Below are 22,399 nucleotides of genomic sequence, written 5' to 3' on the forward strand. Positions count from 1 at the left end.
AGTGTCACAGCTTTACTGATTTCACGGAAGAGCTGCGTACTCTCCCAAAAGCCTTCGTTAGTCCAAACGGACCCTAACGGGGGGGAATACGCGTGCTGCCCAGTAACGGCACCCTGGGTAGCTTCTGCTTCTTCCCAGCTGCTCAAGGCCCCTGCTGTTACCGGGTGACACAGCCCGAGCAGCAGGACCAGCGCTGCTCAGACACGGAAGGTCTGGATGAGAGAGAACACCAGCTCACGTGAAGAAAAAATCACTTTGTCTCCAGCAAACAGGTAGTATCTATTCAAAAACAAAAAAAGTCAAAATACACAGCTTCAAAGCCTGGAAACAAAGCTTCAGGAGAAAGCCGAGGCAATACCCTTCATCAGCAGTTTAAGCAAACAGCATGCAACTCTAATGACCGCTTAGCCAGGCAGCGCTGGTCTAGATCCATCCTTCAGTTGCATTTTAATTAAAACTTAGCAGAGAATTCAAACCTCAACAAATTGCCTCCTGCTCAATGGTCATGCCCGTTTACCATACTGAACTCCGCGTCCAGGGATCTTCCTAGCTCTTGGCCCTCACTTATGGACGGGGTTGCTAATAAGCAACACTGAAAAGGGCAGATTGGCCCAAGGATGCTTCATCTGAGCTCTACGCCCTGATGTGTTAACCCAAACAGTACCATTTATTCCTGGGCCATAATCAACAAAAAATCTGACCACGGTAAAACCCACCGTTTCCGCACAATCCCAGCAGGGCTGCCCTGGGCTCACCCACAGGGAACCGAAGGCGAAGCCCGAACAGCCCCGGCCGTGCGTGTTCAGAGCACTCAGAGTCGTCCCAGCAGAGTGGGAAGGTTAACTCCTCCTCCTAAGCAGCAGCTCAGTATCACGCTTATGAGAATTTAAAACCAGTTTCAACCCCCTCTCCAGTCAATAACTTTGGAAGACCATAAATGAGGTCAGATTTTAGCTTGGGAAACTAGTGCAAAAATATATACTTTTCCGACAGTAAAAGCTGATCTCCAGCTCAGGCCTTGTCTGAACCTAGAATTTCCACTTTGTTTGTTTTTTTTTTTTTAATATACATACAACTACTTCAGCATCTGGCTGTAAAATTACAGTAGCGTAACACTTCCCTTGTGACACCAACATAACAACGCTTACCCTAACAGAGCTCATTCACAGATACAGAGCACCTCTGTGCTGCACTAAGAGGTTTAGAGATGCCACTGTTTCGCTCACAAAACTCCACCTCGAACCGATGAGAGCATCGCGTGCAGCTCAGGCCGCAGTCCCTGCTCGGACTGGCTTTCAGCAGGGCCTGCACCGGCCCCCAAAACGCAGCCCGCTACACGCTCACAGGTGGGAACTGCTCTTAGCAGCGTGCAACAAAACAGCACTTTCAAAGACGGGAGAAATATTTATACAGAACATCTGACGTGGACCTGTGGGAGTCCCGGTGCAATCCACGCTGCAAGGGAGCTTCAAACGCGCCAGGGAAGGAGCTGCTGTGCGACAGCTAAGGAGTGCGGCAGCAGCGCGGCTCCAGGCTGTGAACACGGCTGCGAAGGGCTCCCTGGCCGCCGACCCAGCCACCAGCCACCAGCCCTGCGTGGCCGCCGACCCAGCCACCAGCCCTGCACGGCCGCCGACCCAGCCACCAACCCTGCACGGCCGCCGACCCAGCCACCAGCCACCAGCCACCAGCCCCGCGCGGCCGCCGACCCAGCCACCAGCCACCAGCCCTGCGTGGCCACCGACCCAGCCACCAGCCACCAGCCCCGCGTGGCCACCGACCCAGCCACCAGCCACCAGCCCCGCGTGGCCGCCGACCCAGCCACCAGCCACCAGCCCTGCGTGGCCACCGACCCAGCCACCAGCCACCAGCCCCGCGTGGCCGCCGACCCAGCCACCAGCCACCAGCCCTGCGTGGCCACCGACCCAGCCACCAGCCACCAGCCCCGCGTGGCCACCGACCCAGCCACCAGCCACCAGCCCCGCGTGGCCACCGACCCAGCCACCAGCCACCAGCCCCGCGTGGCCGCCGACCCAGCCACCAGCCACCAGCCCTGCGTGGCCACCGACCCAGCCACCAGCCACCAGCCCCGCGTGGCCGCCGACCCAGCCACCAGCCACCAGCCCTGCGTGGCCGCCGACCCAGCCACCAGCCACCAGCCCTGCGTGGCCGCCGACCCAGCCACCAGCCACCAGCCCTGCGTGGCCACCGACCCAGCCACCAGCCACCAGCCCCGCGTGGCCACCGACCCAGCCACCAGCCACCAGCCCCGCGTGGCCACCGACCCAGCCACCAGCCACCAGCCCCGCGTGGCCACCGACCCAGCCACCAGCCACCAGCCCCGCGTGGCCACCGACCCAGCCACCAGCCACCAGCCCTGCGTGGCCACCGACCCAGCCACCAGCCACCAGCCCCGCGTGGCCGCCGACCCAGGCACCAGCCACCAGCCCCGCGTGGCCACCGACCCAGCCAGCAGCCCCGCGCGCCAGGCGAGGTGCCCCGAGCCGTCCAGCCCCGGCGGCAGCCCAAGCGGCATCCCCGACGCGCTGCAGCCGCGCCACCCCTTTGGGCTCTTGGGGCAGGCAGCACAACCGAAAGACGGCTCTCAGCTTTCTCCAGCGCGGACTTTGCTAGCAGGCCGGGAGGGCAGCCGCCGCGTGCGCCAGGACCTCGCCCTCCCCAGGCCGAGGCTGGGCCTGCGCTGGCGGCACACCTCAAACCCCCGCGAGCCGCAGCCGGCTCAGGAGAGACGACAGCTCCCTCCCGTTTCCCAGACGCCTGGGCGCTGAACGCCAAGAGCACTCAGCAGTCATCCGGAGCGAGCTGTCTCTCACCTTTGACTCTGCCCCTTACAAGGCAAAATCTAGCCTATTATTAAGACGAGAGAATTCAGACCGGTTTCCTAAGGACGCACAGTAACACTTCTCGAGGCGGCTTGTACCCCTTATTCCCACTGGAAGTGCCCCGAGAGCACCAGCTTCCACACCAAAGCATGGATCTCACCTTGCCGTATGTGCCAGAAATTATACAGAAAAAGTACAGTTGCAACAAGAATGCTCTATCTCTGTGACAGCTGAAACAGTTTCTTTCTGTCTTTAAGTTTCTGAAGGTAGCAGAGAGCAAAGTAAAACCCTGTAAATACAAACATAACTAAGGAAAAATGTTGGTTTTTCCTAGAAGTCCTTGAAATGGACAAACGGAGTAAGAAAAAAGGCAAAGCAAACGCCATCCCCATAGCCAAGCAAAGATACTTCCAGCTCCTGAGCTATCACAACAAAAATGCAGGTGCACCGATCATCCCTAATGGCGAAAGCAGAACCATCTGCACTGCCGATACACCTAAATACCAATAATTGAACCTGGCAGCCACAGAACCGGGCATCCTGCCCGTTCAGGAATAGCACCACCGCTTATCAGAGCTTCCCCATCACACCCGGCTCGGACAACGTTTGTCATCTCTTCTGCTAAAGGCGACCAGACGCGGGCCTGCTGCTTTCCCCTCCCTCGCTGCACGTCTGCCACCGCCCCGGAGCCGCTGCTCGTACTGGTGGAGGAACTGGACGACGTTACGTGATGCAACCTTCACGGAGCAAACGAACGGATAAACAGGAAGGGACTTAGCAGAAACAAGGTCTTAAATTCAGAGGGAGGAGAAACAGGTTTTCATACACCACATTTGATTCTGACCCTGTGCCTAGTGCTCTGGATAGGGAATTGGATTATTTTCCCCAGCAACAATTCATTTTTTCATGGCTGCACAAAACTAACTTCAATTGCTGTTAGGCAAAGAACAGACCGGGCAGTTGAATTCCTCCATGCAAATTCAGAAAAACGTAAGAACTGAGATTAGAGGAAGTCTGATACTCTTCACTAAAAAGTGAGAATTGATGCAAGATTCAGACCGAAAAACTAAACAGTTTCTGTAGAAAGCTAACACTTAACTCAGTGTACTGCTCCAACAGCCTTAAACAAATGGCTTCTCTTTATATAATTACAGACTATTAGTTACAGCACGGCATGCGGTACACTTGCATACTTGCACGATGTTAATGCACCGCTAATGCACATGCCATTCCGTAGTATTAATGTGGCTTCAGATTTAATTTCTGTAGGTTTTACTCCAGGGTTGACAGACTGCAGCGAAGCTCCCAGCCGCTGCCTGCCTGACCTCGCTCAGGTCGAAGCCACCAGAATGACGCACCAGAAGAAAACACGCTTGTGGTCAACGCGGTTGGGACAAAGTTGAAATACTGATGCCAAGTATAGCGTACATCACAATAATTAACTTCAGCAGAAAGGAATGAGCAGAAAAATTGGCTATTTTAGGTCGACTCCAGGCCAAAGACGTTGGCTGTGGAGTCCTGCCGTCCCCGAAGCCCTCCGGGCACCAGGCTACGGTCTGCTCTGCACCGCGGCGAAGCAGCAGCCGCGCGAAGCCAGAGAAGGGGACAGACCGGCTAGGCAAGGAGCAGGCAGCCGCCCGGAACTCGGCACTCAGACTTCCACTTAACTGATAATTTAACATCGGGGACCAGGAGCTTTAAAACGGATTTTAAACAGCTCCCAGACAGTCCTTTCATCATTCGGTTTTGGCTTTTTCTTTCACAAACTTGGCCTATTCCAAAGACCTTAGTAAGAAACACAGCAAAATGAATACCTGAACTTTCTTTCTGTGGTCAGCCGTAGAGAAATCTGCTGGCTGGAGCATATGAGGAAATATTTATTTCTGTTTTCAACATGTATCAGTCAAAAATATTCCAAAGGCCAAAAGCTTAGCCTAGAGGTGCCCTTAAGGTAAAGAGCTTAGTTTTAAGGTGCCTCTGGCTGAGCTTTCATGTTAAAGACTCCTAAAAAGCTAACCCTCTAGCTTAAGGGCACCTTTGAGGTAAGCTTTAAAATCGGCTCAAATGCAAGTGATTAAACATCCTGGCTTTCATACTGCCTCAGCTGGTGCCTCCAAAAAAAATGCCAGTTCAAAGGTTGCAAAACATTGAGAAATGCAGAAAAAAGGAGAACTGTTAAAGGCTTGAGAGAAAACAGAACGATAGTTATCTCCGGGATACTCAGACAGATGAATTGCTGTACTCTTTAGCAGCCTTTCCTAGCCAGGGAACTATTCATACAAATACTCTGGGAATTCATACAATTTCTAAATACCTTAACTTTAATGGAAATTCAAATCTTGGTTCTTTCAATGACTCTGAAATCTGTGAGTATCAAGAGATCCAGAAAATAATCATTCTACTTAAAGATACGTTTCATTATTTAGTATACTTTTTCACTAAAACAGTATTTAATTTTGAGCTAAAAGTCAGTTCCACTAACAGCACTGACTGCTTGGAAGTGTGCTTACCGCTTAACTTGACATAAAGAATTTTATCAATTGAGCAGTGAACAATATGAACACTTATTTATAAAGTTAGGTGAATTTATTGCAAAAGCAGCAGATCAACTTCCTTAAAGTAACTGCATTAAATGAACCAACAATTCGTTCCAGACTTCACGTGCTGAAGCAGAAGCTGTATGACCTTTTTAGCTCAGCCCTTCTCAAATACCCATACTGAATAAAGACCAGAGGATACACATCTGTAAAATGTATTTGCCTATATGTGTACAGACCTCAACGACGGACAGAGCCTGCACGTACCCGAACACAGAGGTGTAAGGTGTAAAGAGACGTGCAAGGACTTGCCACATCTTCAAAGCAAGGCCGGGAGACCTGCAAGGCAGCGTTGCTGACGCGTTTAGCAGTACCAGTCAAAGGCAGCTGTGTTTTCTGCACGACTCCCGCTGCACGCAGCTAAAGAGGCCAAAGCCGAGGTGCATCAGAGTCGGGAAAACGCAGGCACTGCTCCGTGGAAGACAGAGGAGCTGCTCTCTCCATCTCCAAGCAGCACGGATCGAAATCGGTCCATGTCCTTTCTTGCTCTCTACATGTACAGCCTGTAACTGGGAAGCACATGTAGTTTCTTAAGATTAAATGCAGACACACTTTCTGTTTAAATCCCCGCAGTGCACATCCGAACTGCTGAAGGGAGGAGAGAGGTGCTGCCTCCGATCCAGAGCTCCTGGTAGATCCCCTCCGGGGACCAAGCAGCACCACGCTGAGACGCGGCATCCCCGGGGATAACGCCCGCGCCCGGCAGAGCTCCAGCCCCGCGCTCCCCGCGGGAGGACCGGGGCCGGGGACAAGGGGCCCCTTGGCGAGGCAGGAGCGCGAGGCTGTGCCGCGTTCGGTGCTGGCCCCTGCCCGTGCCGCCCCGACAATCGGCACCCTGTGCCGCTGCCGCAGCTGCGACGCACGCACAGCCGTCCCTGGACACGGAGGCCAGTCACTGCTCCAGTGCCTTGAAAGAAACGTCTATTTTCAAATATTTAACATTTACCCAATTGACTTCTTATCCATTTATTAAACTGCCTTTTCATTTCTTTTCTTCTCCTCAGCTCTGCTGCAATATGGCCATAAATATTTGAGTAACGGATGCTCCACACTCAAAGCACTTCGAGAGAGTAATTGCTCAGAAAGACAAATAGTGAAATGCTGAGGTCGGGGCTGGCAGGTCGAAACGGAAAACGCTCAGGCAGCGTTATTAGAGCAACGATGGGTTGTTGCAGCAGCGGCAGCAACACGCAGGGAGCATCCGCACCGCCCTCGGAGCCCGTCCCGGGGCGGCTCACCGGGACCTCGGCCGACCGCGCTGCCCCGGCACGCTGGGACCCTGCCGGTCTCGCCCGCGCGGGACGAGCTCCGCGCCGCAGGGCAGCACAGCAGAGACAGCATTCCTGGTCCTGGGTATGCTCTTTAATTAACCTCACCCTGGATGTGAACACTAAAAGGAGGGAAGGTTCTCCCTGCAGGAAAAAAAGTAGCGAAAATGGCAACAGTTTAATCTTACTTTAAAATTTTAAAGAGGGTGGGGGAGAAGCAGCTTGTTCTGCAAAAGCTTTTTAAACTTCAGCATTTCTTTCAACAAGATGTTTTGAGAGAAATTTCACTGCAGGCTCTACCAATGAGCCACAAGACGCACTACTTGTTCTGCTGGTTCTAATTGCCTTTGATGATGCAATTTTATCTTCCTGAATTAGCAGCAAACGCATCAGGGATGAGATTTACACATTTCTCCTGAGGGACTTTCTCACTGCTTTAAACAGCGTATTTCCTCCTTCTGATCCAGAAGGAATAAATGCTTACAAATTTTACTTTGATTTCCTCACTGCTCTTGACCATTGATTGCACTTAAACCAGAATGCCCTGAGCTGCCCCAAATCCTCCATCTGCAGCAGAAACGGGGTTTTCTCACTCCCCCGGCGCAGCCCAGCACTGCCAGGACCCGCAATAGGGACACATCCTCCCCCCTCCGCCAGGCCCGCGCCGACCGGACCCCCCCGGCACAGGAGAGCCGTCCCGCGCCCCTGCCCGGATGCCCCCAGCCCCCGGGAGCGGGTCCTGGGGCACCGCCGGCTCCTGCGCCCGAGACCCGGCCGGCGGCAGCGAGGGGCGTCAGGAGCCACCGACCAGCGCCGGGTTCCTCGTCACCCCTCCGCTCGTCGCCCTGCCTGAGGTTTCTCTGTCCCGCACCCGGATCCCCAGAGGGAGGTCAGGGAAAAAAAAACTTGGACTGGTCCTTGTATTTCTCAAAAAAAATAGCCAACGCTCAACAAACCTTCATTTCCCATGGTCTGTGCTATTACCTGACGCAGCCCTGGCAGCGTGTGACCGACTACATATCCAGTAATGCAGAAATTCAGAACTTCAGCCAGAATTCCTTTATCGCACATGGAAAATTCACCGAAGTGGGAGGAAACTGGAGGTATGGCAGAGCACAAACTGAACGTGAGTTAGGAGGACCATCAGCCCACGTCGCACACACCGCAGCAGATCAGCAGCTGCCATGCAGTAATTAGAGGAGACACATATTCTCCTTTCCTAGGGACTGACGAAGCTCCTGTTACGACACCAGTTCCCTTCCCGGGTATTCCATGCTAACGAAGTGAGAATAAAAGGGCCCAGCAAGAATAATTAGCAGTTCAGAAAACATCATTTATAAGGGCAGGCTAAAACAGGATTTGACTGAAAAACTCTACATAAAACATGGTCATAAGTACAACACTGCACAGCTTTTCTGCAGGCTGCAGAGTGGAGAGTGAAAATCATTTCAACCTGCAGCCAGACATGGTTTGTTAGATATACATGCGAGCAGTTACCATAAGACAGCTCAGAACTAGAACCGATCCCAGCAACGACAGCGAGGTGGCATCCTCAGAGGTGAGAGACGTGTTTGACAGGTACCTGTCAAGTGTCTGCCTTGCCTGAGCCTGTCACAAGCAGAAGGCTGCACCAAAAGACCTCCTGAGCTCCCACCAGCCCCGTCCTCATTTGTCATCTTCTGAGTGCACATTTCCATGCTAACTTCAGTAATTATCTCTTAATACTGTCACTTAAATCTTGAGAGAAGCAACGCAGCATGATAGTTTTCTGCAATTTATCTCCTCTCGTTGAAAAACCTCAGGCTGATTTAGTCACTCATTTCTTGCTAAATCAGAAGAGCCTCGAGACCAGCTGGATGGAAGTAAGGCTCCAGAACGAACCCAGCAGGGATGAAAATCTTTTGTAAGTATCACTGCACTGTATCAATGCTACCAGTACAGCTCATCCTGCCAGACAACCTCCAAACGCCAGACTTTGGTGCCAGCGGTCCCACTGAGTGCAATTCTGAATGGGTAAAATATTAACAAATGCATCCCCAGAAAAGCCAGAGTTTTTATCAAAAGTGCCAGATACACATCCAGGAGGGCCGTGAGTGCCGCCGTGACGGTAACCTAACACAGACAGCTGAGATGTTAGCTGAGACTCAGACCCAGGCAACACATCGTGGTAATTGTTCAGCAAATCCTTTGTTTTCGGTTTCTGCAGCTGTGATCCAAGACCTTCCTCTGCGCCCCACGCCACTTATTGTTCTCTCCCATGAGTCACATCTTACTATTTCTCCCCTAACATCTGCACCTGACAGCAGCAAAGGTTAACTACGGCAGGGTTTCAAAGCCCGTCGTTACCAGCGGCTACTCTTCCTTCTTGCTTGCATCGCAGAGAGAAGCCCACTGCGCTCCCCGTGCACTGCCTCCATTCGGGGGACATCACTCGTAGGAGGTTTTCTGCAAGGGGACACATCTTTTATTGCTATTTCTTTTATCTCCCAGTCACATGGAAATTTATCCACAGCACAGTGTGAAGTTGTTTTTCCCCCATAAGAAAGAAAACTAGCCAGCATCAAAATCTCACGCTAATAATTACAGACTTTGTGCTTGGCTTTGCACTGTCCATAACGTACTACCTCCATAACTTTTTTTATAAGCAACTTGATTTAGTCACTCTAAATTATGTGCACAACTAAAGAATGTGCAGGTAAGAGTAGTAAAATCATACCAGGCTCCTGCTGGATTCTTTAAATCAAGAGATATTGAGACTTGTTGTGCCAAACAAGCACTAAACTTACTGCTTGCACCAATACTGCTTCAGCTTATGCACAGAACTGACTGAACTCCAAAACCTTTGTCCTAACCTCAATTATGCTCAGTGGACTCTTTTTTGGTTGTCTATAGTCCAAACTAGGAAAAAAGAAAAGTCTACTTTGCAGAAGTACCTGGGAAATATAAAAAGTTACAGAAGCGCCAGGGTTTATTATTACATTGATACAGTAATTAGAGTTCACAGAATCAATATTTACGGGTGTTTCATTATCAAACAGCTTTTCTGACCTGATTATTTTCATACTATTTCCATTTCACTTTGGAAAATTCACACAGAAATGTTAGGCTCTGCTCCATACAAATATCTGTATTATTCTCACGAAAACAAGGAAATTTACATAGAGACAAGAATTGTTATTACTTATGAGTTCTGTGGATTGCAAACACTTAGGGGCCTGGACCATCTTACAAAAGCGTATAAATGCACTGGAGCATTACCTGCAGCCCAGACTGCCAAACCACACATAATACAGAAGAATCGGATTTTCTGTTCTCCTTTCTAGAAAGTGTACATACTCCGATTCACAAGCACATCCAATGCAACGCAATTCAGTAACCACCTGTGAATGGCAAACAGCTGCAGTGCACAGGTCACAGGCTGCAGCTGACAACTGTCCGAGATGTTCAGCAGGAGAGAAACATCTGTAAATCCTAAAACCAAGGTTCACAAACACAAAGAAAAACTAAGTTAATCAGAAAACTTTAATGAGAAAGTCAAAAAGCTGTGATTGTAATCAGCAACTATAAAAAAGAAAATACAGGAGAATAAATGACAGTCTAATGAAATAACCTATTTCTTTTGAATGTAGCTTGGCATTAGCAGTGCTTCTTCGACATTGACCATTACATAAGCACTCCTGAATGTGTTTTCATTGCGTTGTCCAGATTTTTTTGCACTGCTGCATCAAATGTGTGTCATTACACACATTATTGTCTGTTACAATAAAAAATATTGTATCTATACCTCAGCAGTAAATTCAGACACTTAATGAAGTTTTTCATAGTAAACATTAATATTTAAATAATTCTTACTAACAGCAATGTTAGTGAATGAATTGAAAGCAGATGCATTTCTACTGCTTGCAGATTCACGTCTGCACTGAACTAACATACTACTGCACAGAGAAAACAGAATTGTAGAGAAGAACGGCTACACTTGTCAGTGTAAAATATAAAGTGCTTTAAGACCTTCAGTCTAACTCAAACTGAATGTCAATCAAATTTGAAAAATTTCGGAAGTTACTGAAAATGTATTCATGGTGTTGGCCTGATTTTCAAATGAATAATGCAAGAAAAGATTCCCTAGGAACATTAAAAGGTTTTTAAGAACAGGAAAGAAGTGTTGCATGCCTAAAATGTCAATTACAGTATCCAAAAGAATTAATATTTCTGCAGAACAGCCAACGTTTCAAAACTCTGCTCAGAAAACTGGACAAAGAAATACATTTCTGTTCAACTAAATTCTAGAAGAAAAACATATCTATGACTAAAAGGTGGGTGACTGGATGACCTCAGAGAACCCACTTCCCTTCTTTGTGCTTATTTCCTCATCTGTAGAAAAGGATATTGTTTCTGTAATTCAAAGGCTTTTTTCCTGAAGGTTACTTAGCTAAGGATTGCAATGATCTTAGATATCCTTGAGACAAACATCTGCAGAAATGCAAAAAGCTTGTGCTAAAAATCTCACTTAGTTGTTTTTGATCTTTTTTTTATTTATTCTGAAATTTGTGTTTTGTAAACACACAGCCCAAGCCAACGAGCTGCTGCAGCCTTTCCACAGTTCTAAGAAAACCTGATACTAACTCAAATACAATTCTGGTAACGTATCAGTCCCTTTGTCACTGAACCCCACTTTGGCAAGTCATGAGCGATAAATAGCTCACAGCGCATATTCTGTGATCAAAAGATCTATTTGGATGAATTTTCAATCACACACCACCACAAGAACACTGAAAATCAAAATGGTTGTTCTTCATCTTATGTAATAGCTCAAGAAGTGTTTTTCTTCAGCAATACTCTTCATTCAAATACAGTGCAGGAGTAGCAATCAGGGTAAAAAAGAGCAGTATTGTAAACTCAAATTCAGTCAAACTCTTATTTAAGTATAGGCATACCTTTTTGGAGTCCATGAGACACAAGTGTATGCTTCTACGCATTGCTGAATAGGGCTGAATTTAAACGTGACATTAAATGCCTGTTTAAACGCTTCATTGAGCAGTGTTATTAAGGCTCAGCTAGTCAGTACTGGCAAAAGATCTCAAAACACAATACCGAATCCCAAGTCGCAGGCACTGGTGTGAGGAGGACTGGTACTTCTGGACGACAGCGAGCATCTTGCATTTGATTGCAGTAACATCAGGTATTAGAAACTTCCTGAATGTCCATAGTCTAAAACAGTTTTAATATTTATTGTTTGGCTCTTCACATCCAGTTTCCTTTCTGAAACCACCTTCTTTTACAGCGTAACATATAAACTCTTTTGTATTTACACTTATTTTTGTATTAAAAAAAAAGCTGAACAACCGATGTAAAACTGCTTCAGAAATGAAGGTTTCCTTAAGTGATACCAATACTTAACAGTTCTCAAATACCTTTTCAGGACTGACAAACCTCACTTGATTTTGATATTTATATGTTAAACACATCTTAACTTTGGACTTCCAGTCAAACTGAAAAGATTGTTCTATGACTGCAATCATCAGTTTCTGCAGCTGGGTAAGTATGCATATTTTTTTCCCCTGGCAGATACAGCACAAAATCCAGGAGCCCTGATCTTCATCAGATGAGTCAGGCTACTTAATGCAGAACTCGTCTGTGAAGGATCACTGGTCCATCGCTGGTCTGACACCGAGGCACGGAGACAAGCCGGTACACTGCTCGCTCAGCCATGCCACGTCTAGCACCGAAGACGTGGATCGCACCGGCTTTCTCCAGACGCACCCGCTCCTTCCACATTCTTCATGGTAATCTAACAGATCCGCTGCGATGATGAAACAACGATGCTGCACTGATTTCCAGGGCCACTGACAGCATTACTGCATCTGAGGATTGTAACTTCATAGCAAAGTGAGGCAGAACAGCAAACTGGTCTGTGAGGAAATACACGAATTCAGTTGCAACTTTCTAAAACCACTTTGCAGGCAATGCTGAAATGGATAAACAGGCGTACCTGAATTTCAGGTTTGCTACAGCTTGGCACATGGTCTTTGTTCTCTGCTGAACCTGGACCTCGCTTGTACTGCTGGGAATTTGGGATGAATGGAGAAAAGAGAATTCTTACAGCAAGGTAACAGAGAATCCCTGCCCTGCGTGAGGCTCTACTACAGGGTTTCTGAACCAAATCTTACATTAGACCATCATGTGCTAGTACCAAAATTCAAATTAAAAATATAATTTTGTTGCTTAATATAGTTCTGCAGATCATCTCTCACACGCCGTTTTCAACCACGATAGAAAGCTGCTGCTGCGGGGGTTGCTTCCACCCCAGAACGAAGGCCTGGAACGCAGCAGGCACCACGAGATGTTCTCCACGAAGTCACGGTCAGACAGGACAGTTTATCAGACATCCTGGGTCCTGTAAGGACCTGGCCTGCAAGGACGCTGGTTCTGCTCCACCACATAGCTGAGGGAACCAAGCTGAGCTGCCAGACTTCAAGTGTCAGCCTGGACAGAGCGGAGATCAGACGCGTGCCCAGAGGAAGAGGTGATGCCCAGGTAGGAGGGAGCCTCCTCTCCGGAAAACAGAAGGATGCTCCTGCCCGGCTGAAGGAGGGGAGAAGCCTTCCCCGTGACAGGCTCAGCTACCCTGTTCCTCGTCTGTTTACGGAGCAAAACTCGGCTAAGAGACTTGCCAAGGAACGCCCAGGCTGTGCGTTGGGCTGAGCAGCATCTGCGCCTGGTGTCTGAAGCGCTGCTGCTTCACCCAGTAAGACCGGCAAAGCAGGACTCAGCACGCTGCGGTTTGCCAAACACCTCTCAAACAGGCCGAGCAACCGTAAGGTTGGTACCCGCAGTGGATGGTGATATGATTTCATTACGCTGTATACAGCTGTTCTGCATTAGCCTGTCATGGTGCTAATTATTTCTTTTCACTTCTGTATCTATTTGCAATCCACTGAGAATGAACGAGAGATACCATATCCCAACTTCATTACTCAAAAAAATGCAGGTACAAGCACTAGAACCTGCTCCCGTTGGACACAGTACACTGCAGGTTTCCATATGCTATACCGGCCTTTTCAGCCACTCTGAGGAGCCCTGAAGCAGAAGCAACCATCCTAGCTGGGCTCTCTTCTCAGCTCTGCTAGTTATTGGGTCTGTTACACAGTCAGTTAAACTCTCCAGGCCCCAGTTTCATCCTGAGTTAACGATATGCATCTGGTAATTGGTGGAGAAATAGTTCTGTACATATCTCATTTTTTGTGTGGTTTTTTGTAATGGATAAGAATAAATAGAACACCAGTGTGGTATTCTTTCTTGGATTCCATTTTTTTCCTCAGTAGTCTCATATGACCTCCCCTAAAACAGCAAGGTCTGCTTCTCCATTGAATTACTTATTCCAGTAGAAAAATCCAAAAACGACTTATTCAGAATATCTTAAGGAGCAGTGCCTTTGGACAAAGTCAAAATGAAAACAAAAGAAATCTTCAAAAAATGTATTTTTCAAAGAGAGAACTCCAGATTTAGCCTGAGTCGTTTTAAGCAGATAAAATTATCCCAAAGATTTCAGAGGAGAAATAAAAAATGTCCATACCCTTCACTTGAACCAAAGTATAGCAACCTAAATAGCAGCAGATGATGGCACTCCAGGCTAAATTAACGCATTTAAGTCCGTCAGGCTTGATCCTTCCATGCTGTATCTTCAGCTCTACCGCTTTCTCGACCACGTAATCAGGAGGGAACCCAGGCGACGCATCCCCCACCACCTTCCTTTTTAACTAGGTGCACACAGCAGGCAGAGATTGAAGCCGATCTCTTCCAAGAGCCATGGGCACACACCCCTATAGTATTTGTTTAGGTTTTCACTTTGGTTACGGACGAGGTTGCTAGTTCAATCTTTGCACCGCCTTAAATTAGATGAATGAGTATGTAGAAATCTGGATAACAGGAAGGTTGTTTTTTTTCCTTATTAAGAAATCATCAGATGGCTATAGTTCTATTCCAGAATTTCCCATGTGTTCTTTGCTCACATTGCTTAGTATGTCACTTTTAACCACTCTTCCTTGCTTTGCTTTCAGCAGTGTTACACTCAAACAACTTCTCTGGATGTCCCCTTTGCCTATGCTTATTGAGACCCAGTATGGATGGGAATAAAAGATCTTCTACACAGAAGGCGTAACTTTGATCTTGGTGTTCAAGGGGAGTAAATCCAAAAATAAGATGGGTCAAATTGTGAATCCTCACATTCAGCTTGATCCACTTATTTCCCAGAGTTTTCAGGTGACGGAGAACAGGTGGCTCAGACGGTGTTTCCGCAGAGGCAGGGCATACCTCTGAACCGCTCTGGGATCCACCTCTACGCCCACCGCCAACTAAGCCCAGTGCAAGTGGACTCCCCTTGCACCCCTTACTCACCTTCGTCCACAGAAAACCCTCCGAGATACCCAAACTCAGTCTGTTGGCCTATCTGGGCATATAGGGGACTATTCGAGGGTTTCTTTCAAACTGACAATTCATATACTTCAAGTGAGACCACGTATTTAATTTCTCGCATGCTAATAGTCCTCCAGTGCCTCCCCAACGCCCCCCTCCCGACAGGCAAGTTTCAGCACGATGCAGTGAGAACACGCCACAGGGCAGCTTGTCTTCCCGCAGCCCCCAAATCACATGCCCCCCCGTAGATGAGAAATCAAGGCCCTCACTTACAAACCAGTGAATTGTACAAAAGTGTGTGTGGGGGGGTTAAACACAACATGGTGTCAGGTACTTTCTGACCACATACGATTGCACAGTCGCACTGCTTGAATGCAGAGAAAAGGGGCTATTTTACAGAGCTGTCCTGCACACACTGCAGATTATACATTAGAACGGAAACATTTTTCAGATGAAGTGTTTTATGTAAATGCTGCAGAGAAATTTTAATTTCCACTGTCAAAAATGAATTAAATCTGAAGTACCTCAATGTATGAAACAAGGCAAAGAGCAGTAAACAGGGCACATTTCCAGCTGCCCACCCACCACAAACTATTTCACTTGACAAAAAAGCACCACTGGAAACTCTTCAGGACCAAAACTCAGACACCCACAAACCCTGCCCCTTTTCTCTATCACCTTGGCTTCTCCTATCAGGGAATCAAATATTCAACGTTAAGACTGCCCCGGACTGACTTCTAAAATGAACGAGACAGGTGAGGCCGGCACCGCATGCCGCTCCCCCGTGCAGGTAACCTTCCTGCAGCACCGACGGCACCTCGGCATCGGAGACGTGTGCTGGGCCAAACGCCCCCTCCGCTGCCCAGAGGGTCCCGCGACCGGCACCGCGCGGCCCCGTTCTGGGAGCGCGAAACACCGTGCAACGCCTGAACGACCCCAGAGCACCACCGGCAATACTGCACCTTAAGCAGGGGCTGGCTCTTAATTCCCTCTTGGCACCCCGGCTCAGGGCAGCGCCACGTGTGACCAGCCGTGCTTTGTCAAAGGAGCGGGTTTACCTCAAAAACTAAATACGGTTACGCTGCGTGAGAAAAAGCGCTGCAACTCCACACAGGGAAGTAACACCAGCGTGAAATGCTGATGCTGCCGAGCTGTTGGGGATGACTGCAGATGACTCACCAAACTGTCCGAGAGTTCACACACTGCCGTATCAGACGGGATTACAGACCAGCGTGGAAGAGGGCTCTGCACGGAAGCAGCCCGACTGAAGGCTCACTAAATTCCCGACACGACACTTTGCCTTCCTGCTCATAAAACACAAAGTTCAAACACCGCTAAGAACATTTCATTTCTCCAAAGAGCTTCAGGACGGTTTTTGCTGAGACCTGAGAACAGGCTTTACCAACTGGAGTGAAGGAGAGCAGATACCCAAATGCAGGAACTGCTAGATCTGATTTATTTTCTAGGGAATACACAGATTAATTAAAAGCTATGATTAAAAACTGCATAAAGCTGTAAAATGTGCAGCACACTAACTAGAAAGTCTTCCTTAAAGCTGCTCCTGCTGCTCGCCTGTTCGCACTAGTGCAAACTTGATAGTAAAATAACAAGCATTTACAGGCATAAACAGAATCATTTTCTGCTAAGTGTTCAAACGTTTTCCAAGCGTTTTCCTGGCATTTTAGCCTTCTCCCGTGAGAAACAATAATCTAATAACAACCGCTTCGCCCTGCTTTCTGCGGGGGAAGCTGATTTCGGTCACACGCAGGCTTTGGCCGGCGAGCCCCGTCACGGGCCGTGGCAGCAGCGCTCCGGGCAAGTCGCGCTCCCTTCCCACCCTCCCCTCCCCTCCCCTCCGCTCCGCTCCGCTCGCTCCCGGCTCGGGGTCGGTACCTTCTGCGTGGCAGCTGGAGGAGAGGATGGTGCTCGGCGGTCTGAAGAGGTAGGGCAGATAACGTGAGAAGCATTTCATCTTCCAAAACAACGGTGAAAAAGACAAAACAGAAGCATACAAAAGCTAAAAAAACAAAATAAAAGCAAAGCCAAGCCTCCTCAATCCATGAGCGCTCCTCCGCACCCGGGGCAGGCTACGCCGCGGCGCCCGGGGCCGCCTCGGGGGGCTGCGCGGCCGGGAGCGCCGGGCCCCATGGCCGCGCACCGCTCCGCACCGCACCGCTCCGCACCGCACCGCTCCGCACCGCAGCGCGGGCAGGGGCAGGGGCAGGGGCAGGGGCAGGGCCGGGCTGCAGCGCGGCGGGGGCTGCCGCAGCCGGAGCCGCAGCCGGAGCCGCAGCCGGAGCCGCAGCCGGAGCCGGAGCCGCCCCCGCGGCGAGGCGCGCAGCCCCGGGGGCGCAGGTCCCGCGGCGGCGGAGAGGCGGGCGCGCAGCCGGGCGAGCGCAGCGCAGCGCAGAGCAGAGCAGCGCCCGGGCCCGCCCGCCCGGGGCCCCGCCTGACGGTGCTGCCGCGGCGGGTCGGGGCGGCGCGGGCCCCTCCGCTCCACTTCCCAGCTTCGTGCCTTCGAGCGTATCTCTAGAGCAGAGTAACCAAAAGACGCCAGAACCGCACTTAGAAACCACACGGTGAAAATGCGACCGCGGAATGAAAACAGATTTGACTATATCCTGGACTTCGCTCATCCACTGCTCTTAAGGCAAACGCTCCGCTGTCCAGCTGAACTCACGGCCCGGAGGGAGCAGAACACACCCACCTAGATCAACAATCCTCCTGCTTCCCCACCCCGTAACTCACTTTTTAAGCAGGAATTTCTCATAGCTGAGCACATCCCAAGCGCTACACCTGCCCTGCAGCAGCCTGCTCAGGCCGAAAAATACATGGAAAAACATCACGGTATTGAGAGGGCAGGCTGGAAGAATATAGTCTTAATGGGATGTTAAGTTGCTGATGTTCAGTCCTCTTGTTTTTCTGCTGTTTAATTACCTTATGGATAAATTCTTGGTTTAGGACCAAATCACTTACAATTATTGCGTTTTGTGAAGCTCTGGGCTATTCACAGCTTGGTTTGGTAACCTGACTGTGGCATGTCTGATTTTTCTGATTGGCAGATGTAATCATGATTGCATTTATACCAGAGATGCAAAGCTGCCAATGGAGAGAGCAGCTTTTCACTTTACTTTAATCTGCTTCTCTTTATTCAAAATGCCCTCTCTGGACTTAAAAACAAAAACCAGAAAGCACTCCTGGCAAAGCCTTACTGCTTAAGGATGACAGCTCACTGTGACTGCATGGCACAGAAGTGAAGTTTAAGTACTACTGTGCATCTCTAGTCCATCCCAGAAAACAAGATAGGAAATAGACCGTATTTTATAAAGCACTTTTCATGCCAAGTCACTTTATGAGCTCATGTATGACTCACACCGTAAGATTATTTAACACACTGGTCTGGAAATCCATACCACTCTCTCTGAAGCAAACACAGCTGTTTAACTGCACCCAGGAACTACAATCAGGTTTATTTGAGAAAGTGATGAATGTCATCTCCAGTTGAAATTACAGAGTAAAGTTAGGTGCAGTATGCATAATTAAACCACATCACAGATGTGAAACTGCAATTACATATTCGTAATGATCAGAGAGGCCCAGTTACCATTTTCATAATGGCGTACAACAAAACCTGGAAAAGACTCCGAATCTCCAAGCAGTTAGTTGTACGATGATTTTGGAGTCAGGACAACTTTAGCGCATATTCTGGTCACCTGAGCATGACGGAACCACACGTCTGTATCACAGAAGCAGTTTTTGATTCTGCACAAAATAACGTGCGGATTCTCCAGCATGGATTTCCACAGCAACCAGCATCCTCCTGCAGCCACCATCACAGCGATGGGTTCGCATGTGCCTGCTGCATACACAGCAATGTCTAAACAGACATCCTCAGCCTCCAGAAAAATCAAGGCGTGGAACAGGGAATCATTGCCAACTGCCTCTTCCAGCACAATGAACTAGAGGGCGTCAAATGAAACTAAGGAGGAGCAAAAGGAGATGCATTACACGTAGTTAAGCTGTGGAATTCCTTGCAAGGGTAGACTTTGAAAGATCACATAGGCAGAAAGAGAAGTTTAAAAACAAGTTCATACAGAAAGATCCACTGAGCGATATGAAATCCATTTTTGGTTTGGGAAGTGCCTGAGTCACAGTTTGCTGGAGGCTGGCAGACTGTCTGGGGGTGTATTGCAGTCTGTTTGCATTACATGTTTCCAGAAGGACCACTCCTGGAGGCAGAAGGCTGGGCGACACAGACCTTTGTTCTCACCCAAAAGGGCCATTCTTATATTTTCACATTTAATAGCATGTACAGTACAAAACTATTAATACCTTGATATGATAACACAGATTCCTGATGCTTGATATGCAACAATAAAAAATTACCTTTGCAGACTCGTATTAGGTATTCTGTTACTTTTGCACGGTAAAGTTACTGTAGAGGATCCCTTCCCAAACAGATAAAAGCTAAAAATCTTGCTTTGAGACCTTACAGGTGAGTGTGCCTGTGTCAGGAGTAGAATACAAGGCAGGGGGCAAGGACAGGGCTTGCTTCAGCAGGAAGGCAGCATATATAGTGACTTGTTTGTACAGGCCTGCGATGTAGCAGAGAAAGTTGGGTTTCACTTTTAATTAATTCATTTAAAATATAAAATAGATATGAACATTCCTTAAGAAATAGATTAATTCTACCTCATTAAACTTATGGACAAGAAAAAAACAATCATTATCTTTATTGTGGTTTGCATCTATTCATCTATTTAAATACTTACACTCAGCTTTTATGTTCCATTAACAAACTGAGTTTCACTGCACATGCAAAAATCAGGATGTGTATTTCAGCATAGTTAGCAAGCATCACAAAAAAGAAACTAGCATACAAGAACACAAGGCAGGTTCTGTCCCAGCTTGGTGAGCCTGCAGACAGTTATTCAACATTTGAAATCTTTGATTTGGAGCTACTGATTACACATCTGGATGATCTGGCAAACACAGATGCGTGCAAGCAGATGTAATAAAAATCCCAGACTCACTGGAAATGGCTGTTGGTCGTGGCAGCTTCCTTGGATCTGATAATGTTCCAACAGCAAAATATTCCAGACACTGGGTAGAGCATTTGACTTCATTAGGACCATTTTCATTTAGCCATTACTAATTATGTGGTAGTTCGCCATTTGATAACTGTTTATTATATGTATGCTTTACACTTGAATAATTCAGTATGACAAACATTTAAATGCTGAATTCCTGCATTCCTAGTCCAAAGCACACAGACCACAAGCATCGCATTGCAGCCCCAAATCTCGTAAGTCTGACCTTTAAAAGTCTGCAGCAACTGTACGGACCTCCGTCGTGACATGCTCTACAGCAAGCGCTGAGGGAGCTCCCCCTGGCCACGATGATTTTATGCTCTGGATCCCGACTCTCAAGAGGACTAGAAGAAATCCCACCTCTTTAATTTGAACAGATCGGGATTCTATACCAGATTGCTAAATATCGTTAAACCAATATGAGGTAAGCTCTCTAAAACCTGTTTCCTGCTAGCAGCAGTGAAATATACTTCAAAGCACTGCAGCACCACAAAGAGAATCATCAACATCATTTACTTTATATTTAACATTTAAGTCACTGCTTGTCTGAGCAGCTGAAAAAAGATGTCTTAGACATCCCATCTAAGCATAAAAGATCTCATTCATCCGGACAGTTGTGCTGAAAGAGCTAAAGGATCCATTAGACCACTGATTTCATCAAGACGAGTACTACACATTATGATACCATATTCCAAGCTAAGGAAAGCAGCAGACAAGGAAAGAAAGAAATACAAAGTGTGTATGTGGGTTTATGCGTGCATGGAAAACAGTACGCATACAGAATTATTCTCTGCAACTTCTTAAAATACCATTTAAAAGCCCGAATTACAGTGCATTCTGCTGCAGGCAGCAGGCCCCTCTACTTTTAAAGACGCAGTACCTAGTATACATAAGAGCAACATTTCCTTTCACCTAGCAGTATACAACTGCATGCATTCCAAAAATTAATGAAATTACATTTTGTAAATTTGGGATGCTTGGATGCAAGAGTTCTGCAGGTCAGAAAGTGCCATGAAGACTACTGAACCCAACAAATTATGGATATACTTTTGATGAAGGGGAGACATCTGAATGCTGTGATATAAACACCTATTTATGACGTGATTCATGTGTATGTACATCTGTACGCACACACATAGACACATATTCCATGTGAACACAAACAAAAACAGCATAACAGCCAAGAGGCCAATCCCATACCTAAAATATTCTGCAGAGTTTTCTGCCCAGTCATGGTGAGGCCATCTGTTCCTGTTGACAAGATTTTACAGATCAACTTGATTACTTTTTTGTTATTTATTTCACTGAATATGGCCTTTAAAGTAACATCTCTGAGGCTTTTCTATTCTGTGGCTCCAGGCTACTCCATGCAAAGATTACAGGGGTCTTTTCCTGTCACCATGTCTCTGTATTCCTCTGGCACTGAGTCTCGAATGTGAAAAATAACAGTTTATAGCATTCAACTGGTAACAGGTTACACGAAGGAAGGCAGTGAGGAAGAAGAGGCAAGCTACCATTTTATCAATCCTGAACTGGTAAACAAGTACCCTTGACCACCTAAAATGATTTTCAGGTTCTACAATAAAAGTTAAAATCACTTGTAATCATTTCTGCAAAAAGCATCTTAACAGAAAAATGCTGTGGCTTTTATTGCAGTTAATTATTTTTTTCTAGAGATTTAACAAATTGTTAAATATTCTGAGTTTTGCGCACAACTGTAGTCTCTAGAGGTTACAGACAACAACCCTCTTCTGCAAAAGGCAGCATAACAAGTAACTGCCACTGAAGCAAAACACATGACACTACTCCAGACAGAATCACAGTCCTTGGAGGAGGAAAAGTTAGAGCTCTTGTATGAGCAAATGTCAGAGACTTGGGCTGACTCAGTTCCCTTCTCAGTCTTACAAGACTGTGCTTTTAAAGTAAGCCTCATGCTTCAGGAAATACAGCAAAATAGAAGAAATACATCCTGTAAGCCAACTCAGTTCCTGCATTTATTATCTTAATATCCACATAAGAAGCTGCGAGCAGTTGCACTTCTACCAACACTTTACCAGGCACTGCTGCACTTTTCAGCAAGTTCTTTCCCTGCCATCATTCTCCCATCCAAAGCCATTCAGTTGGAGCAGTGAAATGCTACTAGTAGTGTCTCAACATTGCTTTCAAGCAGAGAACATTGGCAGAGTTCT

At 47.6% G+C, this 22,399-nt stretch overlaps 1 protein-coding gene across 3 annotated transcripts in view; it reads right to left on the reverse strand.

Annotated features, from left to right (window-relative positions):
• Window positions 1-22,399, reverse strand: part of PPP2R2B (protein phosphatase 2 regulatory subunit Bbeta) — a 97,372-nt gene that overhangs the window by 73,458 nt on the left and 1,515 nt on the right. The window contains exon 3 of one of the 3 annotated variants that reach the window (XM_026118289.2): window positions 21,411-21,461. The exons of 1 other annotated variant lie outside the window; for it this stretch is intronic. In XM_026118289.2, coding sequence (XP_025974074.1) covers window positions 21,411-21,461 — 51 coding nt within the window. Of the gene's footprint in view, window positions 1-17,013; window positions 17,394-21,410; window positions 21,462-22,399 lie in introns of those variants that run through there. One more of the 3 variants, XM_026118291.2, reaches the window with a different exon arrangement.

Source organism: Dromaius novaehollandiae, chromosome 15 (genome assembly GCF_036370855.1).
Source record: "Dromaius novaehollandiae isolate bDroNov1 chromosome 15, bDroNov1.hap1, whole genome shotgun sequence".
Lineage (NCBI taxonomy): Eukaryota > Metazoa > Chordata > Aves > Casuariiformes > Dromaiidae > Dromaius > Dromaius novaehollandiae.